This window comes from Actinia tenebrosa, unplaced genomic scaffold (assembly GCF_029948245.1).
Source record: "Actinia tenebrosa isolate PJP-AT-01 unplaced genomic scaffold, QUT_ActTen_1.0 PGA_scaffold1__47_contigs__length_23844297, whole genome shotgun sequence".
Taxonomy (NCBI): domain Eukaryota; kingdom Metazoa; phylum Cnidaria; class Anthozoa; order Actiniaria; family Actiniidae; genus Actinia; species Actinia tenebrosa.
Window position 1 is genome coordinate 5,268,383 of NW_028292578.1, and position 13,104 is coordinate 5,281,486.

A 13,104-nucleotide genomic window follows, 5' to 3' on the forward strand; every position below is an offset into this window, starting at 1 on the left:
TATAACTATATTATGTTATATTAACCAATAATGAACAATTTGTAAAGCTATTGCTATAAGAGGCCAATTAAAGGGCGCGTCATATTGTGAATATCAGAGCGCGCTTTTTAGAACCTCCTTATGATACACCAATCAGAATGCACTCTGTGTTGCTGTTACAATTCATCAATCAGAGGTTGCGTTATTTATTTTATAACACGCAAATCAGACTCTCGCACAGGACTCTAGTGCTCGCGCTAGTACCAATATCTTAAATACGTATCGAAGCATTTGTAAAATTGTTTTGAAATATTTTAAGTCAATGACAAATATTTCAAGTAATAACATCAGAATACGTGTTATATAGTGACAATGCTGTAACACACCAATCAGATGGCTCGTTATATTGTGACTATGTTATAACACACCAATCAGATGGCTCGTTATATTGTTATTATGTTATAACACACCAATCAGATGGCTGGTTATATTGTCATTACTTTATAACACACCAATCAAAGTGATCGTTATATTGTGTGTCTCTATGATCTAGGTATATGGAGTTTTTCCATTTCTTCCCTTGGTGATGTCCCCTGGTGTGGTCTACCTTACAGTAACGGAGCCTCCAGGTGCATCTTCTGAGAGTATACTGCTATCAGTACTCGACTGTGGGCCGCTGATTGGGCTTTCGTTTCTTGCTGCTTACTTAGCTGGTATCGTTATGTGGTTTCTGGTATGTATCAAGTTTTTTTTGTTTTTTTTTTTTTAATCGCCAATAAAAATTGACATATGAAATGTAAAAAGAGGGGGGAACAGACAGACAGACAGACAGACAGACAGACAGACATATGATTGTGATATGTTCCTATTCCATACCACGTGCCATTCTCTTTAGATTAATATTTTTGTTTTCTTTGAGTCGTATCCAAATTTATGTGTCTTCTCATGCGCAACCGTTAAACAAAGAAATTATAATCAACGGAGTGACATGAGTGGTCTGAAATAGGGAAACTTCCACAAAAACAATCATGAACTCTATTTATTTTTCAGGACTCCTCGGCTCCCGATAGCTCATTTCCGCGTCAATTTTCTCGAGGGGCGAATGAAGGATTTTGGTGGGCGTACATCAGCATGACAACCGTGGGGTAAGTACCGTTAGTTTTCATACTAGCTTGTTCTTTTCCTCATAATGGAAATGGAAGATTTGGGATCAGCGTGTCCAGGATATAGACCCCTTGCAGCTCAATCTGGGGGACAAAACAATAGGTTCCAATTCCCAGGAGATGGGAATTCTTTTGTTTTGTTTCACATCACATGCACTGAGCACTGATGCTCTTGGAACCGGAGAGACCATTATTCACTTGTCTCTATTATTGCAAGATAGATGAGGCAGTAAGCCGTGTGGAATGGGCTCGGATATCAAATAAGAACATGCGTAATAGGTAAATTACGAGCCTTAGATGAAACGACTGAAGAAGAGTGCCATACAAGCCTTTCACAACTTCAAGTCGCGTAAAAATGAGCCAGCTCAACTAGAAACCGTGGAGAGCTGTTTCGGCCTCTATCATTGCAAGGTAACTGCCGTCCTCGCTTTGATACACAAGCACGGTTACTTTTCAAAATGGCACAGAGAACTGTGAAAGAAACTATTATGGCTAAGCGCCCTTAAGATAAGAGAAGCGGCTACAGACTTGCCAATAGACTATAACTAGTTCTAGAGTCTAAATGAGGTCTAAGCGAGATACTCGGATGTATTCCCTATCTTTTGTTTTTCGCAGCAATAATGACAATGACAGTTTTGGCCTAACATCTTTCTTTCTCAGTTACGGTGATCGCTGCCCACAGTCCTTCTTTGGTCGTGTCTTTGCCATTATTTGGACACTCTACGGCATCGTCCTTTTCACCATGGTAACAAGTGCCGTGACGACATCACTTACGACTGTCACAGTCAAGAAGGATACAAAAATTTACGGAGCACAGGTATTTAAGCTAAGAGAATGAATGTAACCTCGAATGGAGTCAGCAAAATATCGTCGTGAGTTCTGCTAGGGAACTGTGAAATAAAGGAAACGTTGGTCAACTTCTCTTGCATTGCAGTAGCTAAATATGCTATCTTATTCTAGATTTACAATTCATGTTATGGTACTTGATAGATGTCTCGCAATTACAATTAGAGCTGTCGCGCTGTTTAAGATAATTTTCATACGTGCACGTGATTACTTATGATTATGATTAAGTATTAACTGGAAAATGACACATAAGACCAGCTTTCTATGTAACTTAGAGCATATAATCAAGATTAAAGTTGCTAATAACAACAAGAGTGCAAAAAAGGATGCGTCAGAAGCAGCAGTAAACGATAATTATAGAAAACGCGAGCTGCTGTGTGCAGTTATGAAGGACGCGGTGGTTGGCAGAACACGAGAGAAGTGTTCAGTAGGAGAGGCATTACGCGTATAGGAGACCTTCTCAACACAACGCGCGCTTGCTGCGTGCAGTTATGAAGGAAGCGGTGGTTGGCAGAACACGAGAGAAGTGTTCAGTAGGAAAGACATTACGCGTATAGGAGACCTTCTCAACACAATGCGCGCTTGCTGCGTGCAGTTATGAAGGACGCGGTGGTTGGTAGAACACGAGAGAAGTGTTCAGTAGGAGAGACATTACGTGTATAGGAGACCTTCTCAACACAACGCGTGCTTGCTGTGTGCAGTTATGAAGGACGCGGTGGTTGGCAGAACACGAGAGAAGTGTTCAGTAGGAGAGGCATTACGCGTATAGGACACCTTCTCAACACAACGCGCGCTTGCTGCGTGCAGTTATGAAGGACGCGGTGGTTGGCAGAACACGAGAGAAGTGTTCAGTAGGAGAGGCATTACGTGTATAGGAGACCTTCTCAACATAACGCGCGCTTGCTGCGTGCAGTTATGAAGGACGCGGTGGTTGGCAGAACACGAGGGAAGTGTTCAGTAGGAGAGGCATTACGTGTATAGGACACCTTCTCAACACAACGCGCGCTTGCTGCGTGCAGTTATGAAGGACGCGGTGGTTGGCAGAACACGAGGGAAGTGTTCAGTAGGAGAGACATTACGTGTATAGGAGACCTTCTCAACACAACGCGCGCTTGCTGCGTGCAGTTATGAAGGACGCGGTGGTTGGTAGAACACGAGAGAAGTGTTCAGTAGGAGAGGCATTACGCGTATAGGACAGCTTCTCAACACAACGCGTGCTTGCTGCGTGCAGTTATGAAGGACGCGGTGGTTGGCAGAACACGAGAGAAGTGTTCAGTAGGAGAGGCATTACGTGTATAGGAGACCTTCTCAACACAACGCGCGCTTGCTGCGTGCAGTTATGAAGGACGCGGTGGTTGGTAGAACACGAGAGAAGTGTTCAGTAGGAGAGGCATTACGTGTATAGGGCAGCTTCTCAACACAACGCGTGCTTGCTGCGTGCAGTTATGAAGGACGCGGTGGTTGGTAGAACACGAGAGAAGTGTTCAGTAGGAGAGACATTACGTGTATAGGAGACCTTCTCAACACTTTTAAAGTGATCTTCAAATTCCCTAAAGGCTTTATGACTGCACACAGCAAGCAATCAGTTATTTTATTTCTTTTATAATATGCAGTTATAATTACCGGATACGAATAATGCAACATAAGGTCCGAGTGCATGTGCTGTGTTCATCTATAAAACACGCCCCCTCAACCAATTAAAACGCGAGATTTATAAAAGTTTTTTATATTTATGTAACCTTTCGTTTATTTAATTTCACTTAGGTTAGAACATTGCATAAAGCTTCCACAAACAAACATAACCATGGACTTTTCTAGTTCAATAGTTTTAACCAACCACCTGTTTAAACATCCGCTTTGGTACCCAAGACACCCCCTGCACCCCCTACTCCCCACCCCTGCACACATGGCTCTGTTCTTAAGTACGCCGCACCCTCTTCCCTGAGATCTGCGCGAGCCTAAACGTAACCCCCATGTCTCCCGGGAGCTGTGTTACATTTCAATATCAAACATATTTACCTTCTTCGTTTATCAAAACAGATAGCGGCTGTCGAAAACTCTTCAGAACATCGCTTAGGCATTCTCATGTCTGGACGTGTAAATACAGGTAGTGTAGTCTACCAAACCTTAAAATCTTGGGAAAAGCCCTAAGTTTTTGCGAAATTCTTATTATATATTTAACCTTTTTTCCTAGTACGAAAGTATAACAATTTGAACGAAGTCCTCACAGCACTAAGAAACAAAGAAGTACGAGGAGCTCTTGTAGATACGTATGTGGCAGCAAGCGAGAAATCCTTTCTGGAAACGGGCGAAATCATCGTTGCCAAGAATCTAGAGAGATCGTTTGGATACGGGATCGCTTTTTCGGGAATTGCCGGAAATCTGATAGACGAATGCAGGGATTATATCATATTAAACCAAGCTGAAATATTGAAGATCATCGAGGAAAGCACAAACAAGATTTCATCAAAGGTAAAGCTGTTGGCATCATATAATTGAAGGGATGGTTAGTTTACGTTTAAGCCTAGCTACAGCTAGCTAGTTAAAGTCACAACGAGTTCAGTTGGCGGCCATGTTGTAGGACAACCTACTTCTAGGGTATAAACTTCCTTTGTTTTGCTTTACGGTTTATCTTTAATACAATTTTTCAATAGTGAGGGGACGGTGGGGGTTAATTTGGTGGGAGGTGTTATTCAGTCGGTTGATTTGTTTGTTGCTTGCCTAGCTTGGTTGGTCGGCCGGCGGGTCGGTTGTTTGAGCGTTATCTTTCCATTTCAGACAACGTGTCATTCGCTTGAGCATATGATGCTTTGTTTGAGTTGCATCCATATTCATGCGCCTTCTCATGTGCACCCGTTAAACACAGATACTCTAAAGAATAACTCGTGGTTTGAAAAAAATGGAAAAGCATCACACCAAAAAACCAGCTACAGAGGCCAATTCATGGCTCCGACTCAGATTAATAACAACCAGTCATCGTTGTATCAGTTTTCCCAGTAAATTTAAATATTGTCCCACAAACAAGTACACAGTATCTGTTTTAAAGAGGCGGTTTTATTATTATTATTATACTTTTTATTTTTTTATTTGGAAGGGTTTGAATGCTCATAACATTGTATCTATAGCGTCAAACGGCCTGAAACTTGGTCAGTAAGCTTGTTGTATCTCGTTATTTCTTGGTATTGATGGGTTGCTAGCATTCCCAAGAGAGTCAAAAGACAAAAAAATGTCGGCTATTATGGTGCAGTTAACAATGAAGCTAATGAGAAATTAAAAAATTAAACGAGGCTTACCTGTAAGGTGAAGTTTGATTGGGATTCTACCTCCTCATTCTTGCATAGAGAGATCACGTGAGATAGCGCATGCGTAGTGAAGTTCATCCTTTAAAGCGGGCCCATGTTATCCCAAGAAATGGGTGGGTATACACCAGACAATGGGGTGGGCACGTGATCTCTCTATGCAAGAATGAGGAGGTAGAATCCCAATCAAACTTCACCTTACAGGTAAGCCTCGTTTAATTTTTTAATTCTACCTCCTCATTTGCATATTCGAGATCCCGTGAGACTTCAAAGCTACGTGGGCCCGTGTCAATGTACCCTTCAGTAGGGAAACACACAATAACCTCAAATGGAAACATTTTAATATGAAATTAATTGAACATTTTTGTCATCTTTATAAAGCACAGCTTAAAACTGAGCTTCCATAACAATTGTCTGGTTTAATGTCTTTCTTGTAAAAAATAGCAAATGTACATTGTGATGACCATCCTGCAGCTTCCATAATTGTTTCTAATGGCACTCCACTGCGATAAGCAGCCGAGGTTGATGCTGACCTGGTGCTATGTGGTAGGAATGTTTTAACATCTATGCCTGATTGTGCCATTACTGTTTTGACCCATCTAGAAATAGTGTTTCTGGTAACAGGCTGAAAAGGCTTGTTATAACTGAGAAAGAGCCTTGTGTTCTGTGGCCTTCGGATAGTTTCTGTTTTAGCTATGTAAGCTTTTAGGTAAGTCACTACACAAAGTCTCCTGTCTGCAGGGAAAGCAGGAAGCACCAGTATTGGTGGTTGCTTTCCAGGTTTGGATTGTTTTATAAGTCCACCTAGAAAAAACTTGTAGGAAGACTTCCCTTTTGAAACATGTTGAAGGTCCATCATGTGCACTGATTGGCATCTTTGACCAGTAACTAACATACATAACATAACTAGCTTGAGAGTGAGTAACTTTAAATCCAACTTTGAGGCAGGACTCCATGTTTTTAATAAATCTAGCACCTTGCAGACATCCCAAGTTGAGTGATATCTTGGACGAGGTGGTCTGGTCTGAAAAGTTCCTTTGACAAATCTTCTAATTAGAGGATGTTCTCCAACACTCGAAGTACTATCGGCAAGCTCAACAGTTGCCGACAATGCTGATTTGGCAGTGTTAATTGCTGAGTAACTGCTTCCAGAGTCATATAGGTGTGTTAAGAACTCAATTATATTAGCTACAGTTGGATAAATGGGATCTTGATTTCTTTCTGCTGTGTATCTCCTCCATTTATCCAAATAAACTCTGTACTGTTTTGTTGTTCCTGTTCGCCATGACGAGAGGATAATTTCACAAGCTCTTTCTGAAATGTTCTGTTGTTGGAGTCATCCCCTGATAAAAGGCATGCCATCAGTTTCAATTTTGGCCACAATGGGTGAATCAGTTTTCTGTTGTGTGGTAATTGTAGCACAAATTTGTCTCTTGGAAGCAACACTGGTCGCTGGATTAACATGTGTAACATCTTTGGAAACCAGACTTGGGTCCGCCACAATGGTGCTATCAGCAAGGCTTGAGCTCGGTCTTCCTGGAGCTTTTGAAGAACTTTGGTCAACATGCTGAATGGTGGAAATAAATAAACATACTTATTTTTCCAACTTAAACAAAATGCATCTATTGCCATGGCTTCAGGATCAGCACGCCATGATACAAAAGGCTTGAATTGATAATTGTTTCGGGAGGCAAATAAGTCTATTTCTGGCCTCCCCCAGAGTTCTATTAGCTGTTTGAAAACAGTGGGATGAAGTTGCCATTCTGTTCTATCTGTAAATTTTCTGCTCAACCGATCAGCTATTTCATTTTGTATTCCGGGAATGTGTGTCGCACTGAGCCATATATTTTTTGAAATACACCACAACCAGATTTCACGAGCTACTTTGTTGCAAGCCAAAGAGTGAGTTCCACCCATATTATTAATAAATGTTACTGCTGTGACATTATCTAGTTGTAAATGTATGTGTACATTTTTCTCATTGCTACACAGAGACTGTAGTCCTAATTTAGCAGCTTCAAGTTCAAGACAATTTATATGTTTGGTTTGTTCATGTGCAAGCCATCTACCTCCTGCACAGTCCTTTCCTTGGCGGTGTGCACCCCACCCTTCCAGGGAGGCATCAGTGGTAAGGGTGAAGTCTGGGTTGTTGTGGGAAATTTTCTTAGTAAATTTGTAATGGTTTCCTAACCACCATTTAATGTCTTCTCTAGCTGAGTTAGAGAATTGTATTAAGGCCTCAAAATCACCTCTGCTATTTTTGAGTTCCTCAATTTTTTCAATTTCAAGTTGTTTGTAGAAAAGTGGTCCAAATTCCACTCCAACAGAACAAGAAACTAAAGTTCCAATAAGTTTAGCTGCTTCTCTTATTGTACATGTTTTATTATCCAAAATGGTTTTACCAAGGACTCTAATATTTTTAATTTTTTTTTTCCTGTGTGAGACTGACTGTCATGTCAATAGAGTTTAATATGAACCCCAAATGCTCTAAAATTTGGGTTGGCCGGGTTACCGATTTTTCCTCTGAGACCTGAAACCCCAGGTCTCTAAACAGATCATAAGTTTCATTTATATTGTTCATGCACTGATCATATGACGTTCCCAATAAAAAACTATCGTCTAGGTAACCACTTGAGATATGTCCTCTGCTCCGCAAAGTGGAATACACTGGCTTCATGAGTTTTGTAAATATTCTCGGTGCAGAGCTAAGACCATTTGGTAGTGTGATATATTTGTATAATTGGTTTCCCACCTGAAATTTTAGGTATTTCTGGGATTTTTGGTGGATAGAAACTGAATAATAAGCATCAGTTAAGTCCAGAGATGCCATGAAACAATTCCGTTCCATTACATTTATACAGGACTGTATTGTGTCCATTTTAAAATGAACTGGTAAAATATTTTTATTCAGTTTTTTGAGATTTAATATCAATCTGAATTTTCCATTCTTTTTTGTTCGTAAAAACACTGGTGAAATAAACTCTTCTCTTTCGTGTTCACATTTTTCTATGACTTGTTTGTCTAATAGCTCATCTACTAGTGTATGAAGAGCTTTCTCTTCAACTGATTGAAGTTTTGGTTGTCTCAAAGGAGTTGTTTTTGGTCAGTGTATTCTCACTTTGCAGAACAGATTTCTCTGTTTTAAATGCAATATGATCATTTTCCTCAAGGTTGCTTACCTTAACAAGAGGAATAGAGATATGTAAACTTGAATTCACTTGCGAGGCTGATACTGGGATTGGTTTTTCTGATTTCGGTACCCTGTGTATCCGCTTCTTTGCCTTCCAGTAGAGCCTCTGCCCCGGCTTAAAAAAGGAAACCTTCTCTGATCTGACCTCGCATATTGGCTGCCATTTGAGTTCTGTCTCTTGTAGTTATTGTGTTTCGAGGTAATTTTAGATGTGACCTTGCTGGCCTCCGTCAAATCCTTTACTGATTTGCCTAGCTCAGTTCCAAATAGCAGATCTTTAACAGGGTTTTGATCGCTACACAGCAAACGATATTCAGATTTCATATCTGATTTGAACAAAGCTCTTCTTCGCAAGTCAATTTCATGCGAAGCATCGCTTAACAGTGACAGACTGTCTGAAAGAGTCTGCATTGTGTTTGTTGTCATGTCCGCCATTTCGGCTGGAATGTTCTTATCTTTTTCAGCTTTCATAAAGTCACTTAGCACTTTAGCTACTGCCGTTATTCCTTTAAGAAGAGGTTTCTGTGCTTTTTGTAGCATAACATCCTCTGTTTTTACTTCCTTTCTCACACTATTGAAGATCTCAGGGTTTACTCGAACGACCTCTAGTCGCTGACAGTTTCCTGGCGTGGGTAATTTCTCCACCAGCTCTTCGCGCGAGTCTTCGCTGGCGCCTTTGCTTAGAAGTTCTGTCAATAATTCGGCCAAATCCGAGTCGAGATCTTCTCCATTGTGTAGTGGTTTATTTACCACTTTCGCCATGCCGGCGAGAACCACATTCAGTTCTTTCTTGGGTTTTTTCCTGGGAGGTTCACCTTCCTCCTCCCCGCCATTGTTTTCGTTGGCGGGCGATTCACTGTCACTTTCTGACAACTCATCAACAGCCTGGTTATAATTATCGTAGGCTGTTTTTATCTCAGTAATTACTGGTGTAAGGCTAGCTAAAGATCCAGTAATGTTTGCTAGTTGTTGTTTGATGTCATCTACATCTTCGGCCAGCAAGGTATTTTCGGTTTGGTCTTTGCTTGATTTTGGCGCCAAACTTTTCGAGTGGCCATCTTCTGGCTGTTTGTCTTTGGGACTCGTGGGATTTTCTCCCGTCTTATGACTTTTTTCGAGCCCTTTTCCCTTTCGGGAAGTTTTTTCGACAGTATTCTTTCCCTTTCGGGATTCTTTCATGGTGGTTAAACCACTGGTGGTTTCTGATCTTTTTGCAAGACTTTCGCCTTGACGCTTATTGGCCTCATGGCCTTGCTCCATTCTTCAGAAGTTCTTGCCAAAACACGAACTGAGAGTTCCCTCGGGACGATGGAAGTCGGTAGACACCTATTTCTCTAAGAAAATCGTGGTTCTTCTTAAAATCTTTTCCGAAACAAAACGTGGACTTTTCTTCACTGAACGCAAACGCAAGATGAACTTCACTACGCATGCGCTATCTCACGGGATCTCGAATATGCAAATGAGGAGGTAGAATCTTTTGTTAAATGACACCAACATGGCAGCAATGATGAATTAACATGCAATCAAAGAATTTGGTTTCTTAAGCCTTAATTAAACTAGTTTTTAAAATTTGGACACATTGACCTCTATCACACGGCGGCCATGTTTATTCTCATGAGAATAAAAACCTTTGCTTAACCTGCATTAATTCATTTTCAAGCTCTTGTATGTGAGGCTACGCGTGGTAGAATCTATTGTTCCAACCAACATGGCTGCCGCGTGAAAAAGGCCCATTGCCTTGCTCGTTTTTTTACTGGCGAACTTTTTGAGCTTGTTGGAGATTGGTAACTCCGACGTTAAGTCAATATGAGTTCTTAAAAAGACGATGTTGTTAAAGAAATCATCGATAGATTTTAAATGGATGGCGTTTCTTTCAGTCCCAAAGTTCAGTCGTCGAGGAGCAATCAACAGATATTTTTAATGCTTCATCCCTCCTCTATTTGAACACTGTCATGATCCTAAGCTGTATGCTGATGTTTGGGATCCTCTGTGGAATTGTATGGCAGGTTATCTGGGTCAAGAGGAAACACTCGAATAAAGTCAACTTTGAAGGTACAAAAACCTGGCAAATGCGCTCTTGTTTGAAATGTTTAATGATTTATTAAATGTGAAAAATTTCGTCTTCCTTTCGCGGATGATTTGTTGTTTTTTGTAGTATTTCTAGGGATTGTAACAAAAGAGGAGGCGGAATCCCGGATCAAAAACGAGTTTGTCTGTCTGTCGCCTGCTCGTTCGTTTCTTTCTTTCTTTAATTAGATTTAAACTAAAGCCAACTGTTTGCTGCAAATCTTTCATCCTCTATTTATGACTAGTCAAGACTGGTTGCGCGCGCTTCTTTGAAAATAGCTGCAAATACGAGATTGCAAGATTTTTAAAAATATTGTTTCTTATAGATACATATTGATATTGGTCAGTTTGCTGAAAGAGTGTTCCCATTAAGACTATAAAACTCTGTATGATTGATTAGAATTGTATATATTACTTCTAGCTGCAAGCTCAAGGTACAAGGCAGACTTTAAATTCATACAAGAATCACGGTTGTTTGTCGAAGAATTCTGCATGAAAGTGAAAACTGATTTGCAGGAAATGAAAAACAGCCACAAAAGAGAAACAAGAAAATACCTGGACAGAATGAAGCTCAAGAGGCAGCAAAGGTCTCTGGTAAAGAGAATCTGCCAATTCTTCGTTGGCAATAAATATGTCAGTAAATCAGAAGGAATGAGCGAAGCAGACAGAAAATAGAACAAGCGAGTACGAAGATAAACTGAAATTTTACTTTTCTTCTACTTGTTTTTCTCCTAGAATTCGCACTTTCATGCGGCTTATACGTCCGCACGTGCAAGTATAAACTTGCATATATCTGCATATTTAAATATTCTTGTTTCACTTCAAGCTAGTTCGATCTAGTTCGCTCAGTCGTTATTGCATTTAGACAAGACACAGGAAGACGTACATAGAGACGTAATATTACTAAGTAAAACGAATTAGACGTGATACCAAGAATTAATTCATGTGCATATTCGGGTTCGTATTCAATCGAAATATAGCGTTCTTCAGTTTTAATTCGGTTGAATATCAAACAAAGTATGCTGTCAGCCTGCGCTTTTTTCAATATTAATATATATTAGAGACTTTAAGGTTTTGCTGTGCAGTGGCTTCTTCTCAATTTCAATAACATGGCAACTTTTTTATTATCATTCGTTTCTCTAGTGGCATGTACACCTATTTTAGAAATCGTTGTCGCACCAAAAGCCTCAAGCATCGAGCCAAGACCGCAGAGAACGCCGGTACTTTTAGCTGTAATTAGTTTATAAATGGTGCATTTTCATTTATTGACTTCACGAATTGCTCCAAGCAAGGCTGCTTGAGATGATAATTAGTGGAGAGATATAGCCACTTGCATCAACCATGAATAAATCAATTATAATTAAAAATACCGACGTTCTCTGGAGCCCTGGCTTGTTACTTGACGCTCTTGGTACGAAAACGATTTTCGAAATAGGTGTAAATAGCCGTCTCCATCTTGCCTATATATCCAGGTCTAGTTTTGTATATAAACACCAAGAGTAACTTTCAAGATGCAAAGTTTTATTTTATTTAAACACATTTTGCTCTGCGTTTTCTCCGAGAGAAAAATTCTCTGGAAACGGCTTATGTTAATATCTATTTATTACAAGGTAATAGAGAGTTTTAGATTTACGTTCAAGGCAAACGTGAAACGTCAGTTGACCAGTAAAAAATTCTTTTAAATTACTGAAAAAGAATCGCAAAAAAGTCCAAGTAGTAGAAAAACAAAAGAATATTTGCGCTTGGTGAGAAGGTTTGTAAAAGATAAAGTAGAATACAGGAAAACTATGAAAACGTGGTCACGTTTGCCGTTTGCGGGGAGGAAAAAAAGTCAATCTAAAACTCTCTAATGGTGCACATTAAGCTTTAGAATTTAGCAAGTGTTGTGTATTTATAACACAGATAAACCAATACTTGAAGATTTTCTAGTGTTTCGATTTCCATGCTTCGGACTTAAGATGGTTTCTGATTGTATTCACCACTTTCATATTTCCATAATGTATTGTGCCTTTGGGGAGCAACCAGGGGGAAAATGGTTGTAAATACAACCAGAAACGTACAAAATGTTTTTGTTTGAAAAACTATTGAAGGTAAATATTAGCACTTCTTCTGTAACACTAAACGTTGTTGATAATCTGATCGTGGGAAATTAATTCATAATGGCGCGCATTTTGACCTGAATATCAATATTATCAGATATTAAAGTGCTAGTCTTACGAAAATGACACCGTCCCTAGAAATTGTACCATATAAAACTAGGTATGTAATATAGCTTACTGTCCAAAACTGGGAAGATGCTGTATTTAGCCAGTAAAGTTTGGCCGCTTTTGAGTCCGCCATTAAGCGATTGCGTTCCTGGCAACTTTTAGTGATTCGAAGGAAGTGACGTCATACGCGCAACCCTTCAAAATTCCCGGCTTTTCACAATGTGTAATTGCAACCAAATTTCGATTATTTTTGATTTAAAAACAAGCCTTAAACCAAGTCATGCCTTCTTAGAGAGAATGCTGTAGTCAGTTTGGATAAAAAGGATGCCAGTTGCGCGTATGATGTCACACAT

The 13,104-nt window shown here is 39.9% G+C and overlaps 1 protein-coding gene across 1 annotated transcript; it reads right to left on the bottom strand.

Annotated features, from left to right (window-relative positions):
• Nucleotides 1-5,611: 5,611 nt before the first annotated feature.
• LOC148909744 (uncharacterized) lies at nt 5,612-9,942 on the bottom strand. The gene is made up of 2 exons (XM_089033287.1): nt 8,467-9,942; nt 5,612-6,854 (listed from the first exon to the last, which is right to left on the bottom strand). Exon 1 carries the CDS (start codon nt 9,735-9,737, stop codon nt 8,502-8,504), a length of 1,236 nt encoding a protein of 411 aa, XP_088889413.1. The 5' UTR covers nt 9,738-9,942; the 3' UTR covers nt 5,612-6,854; nt 8,467-8,501.
• Between the last annotated feature and the right edge of the window lie 3,162 nt (nt 9,943-13,104).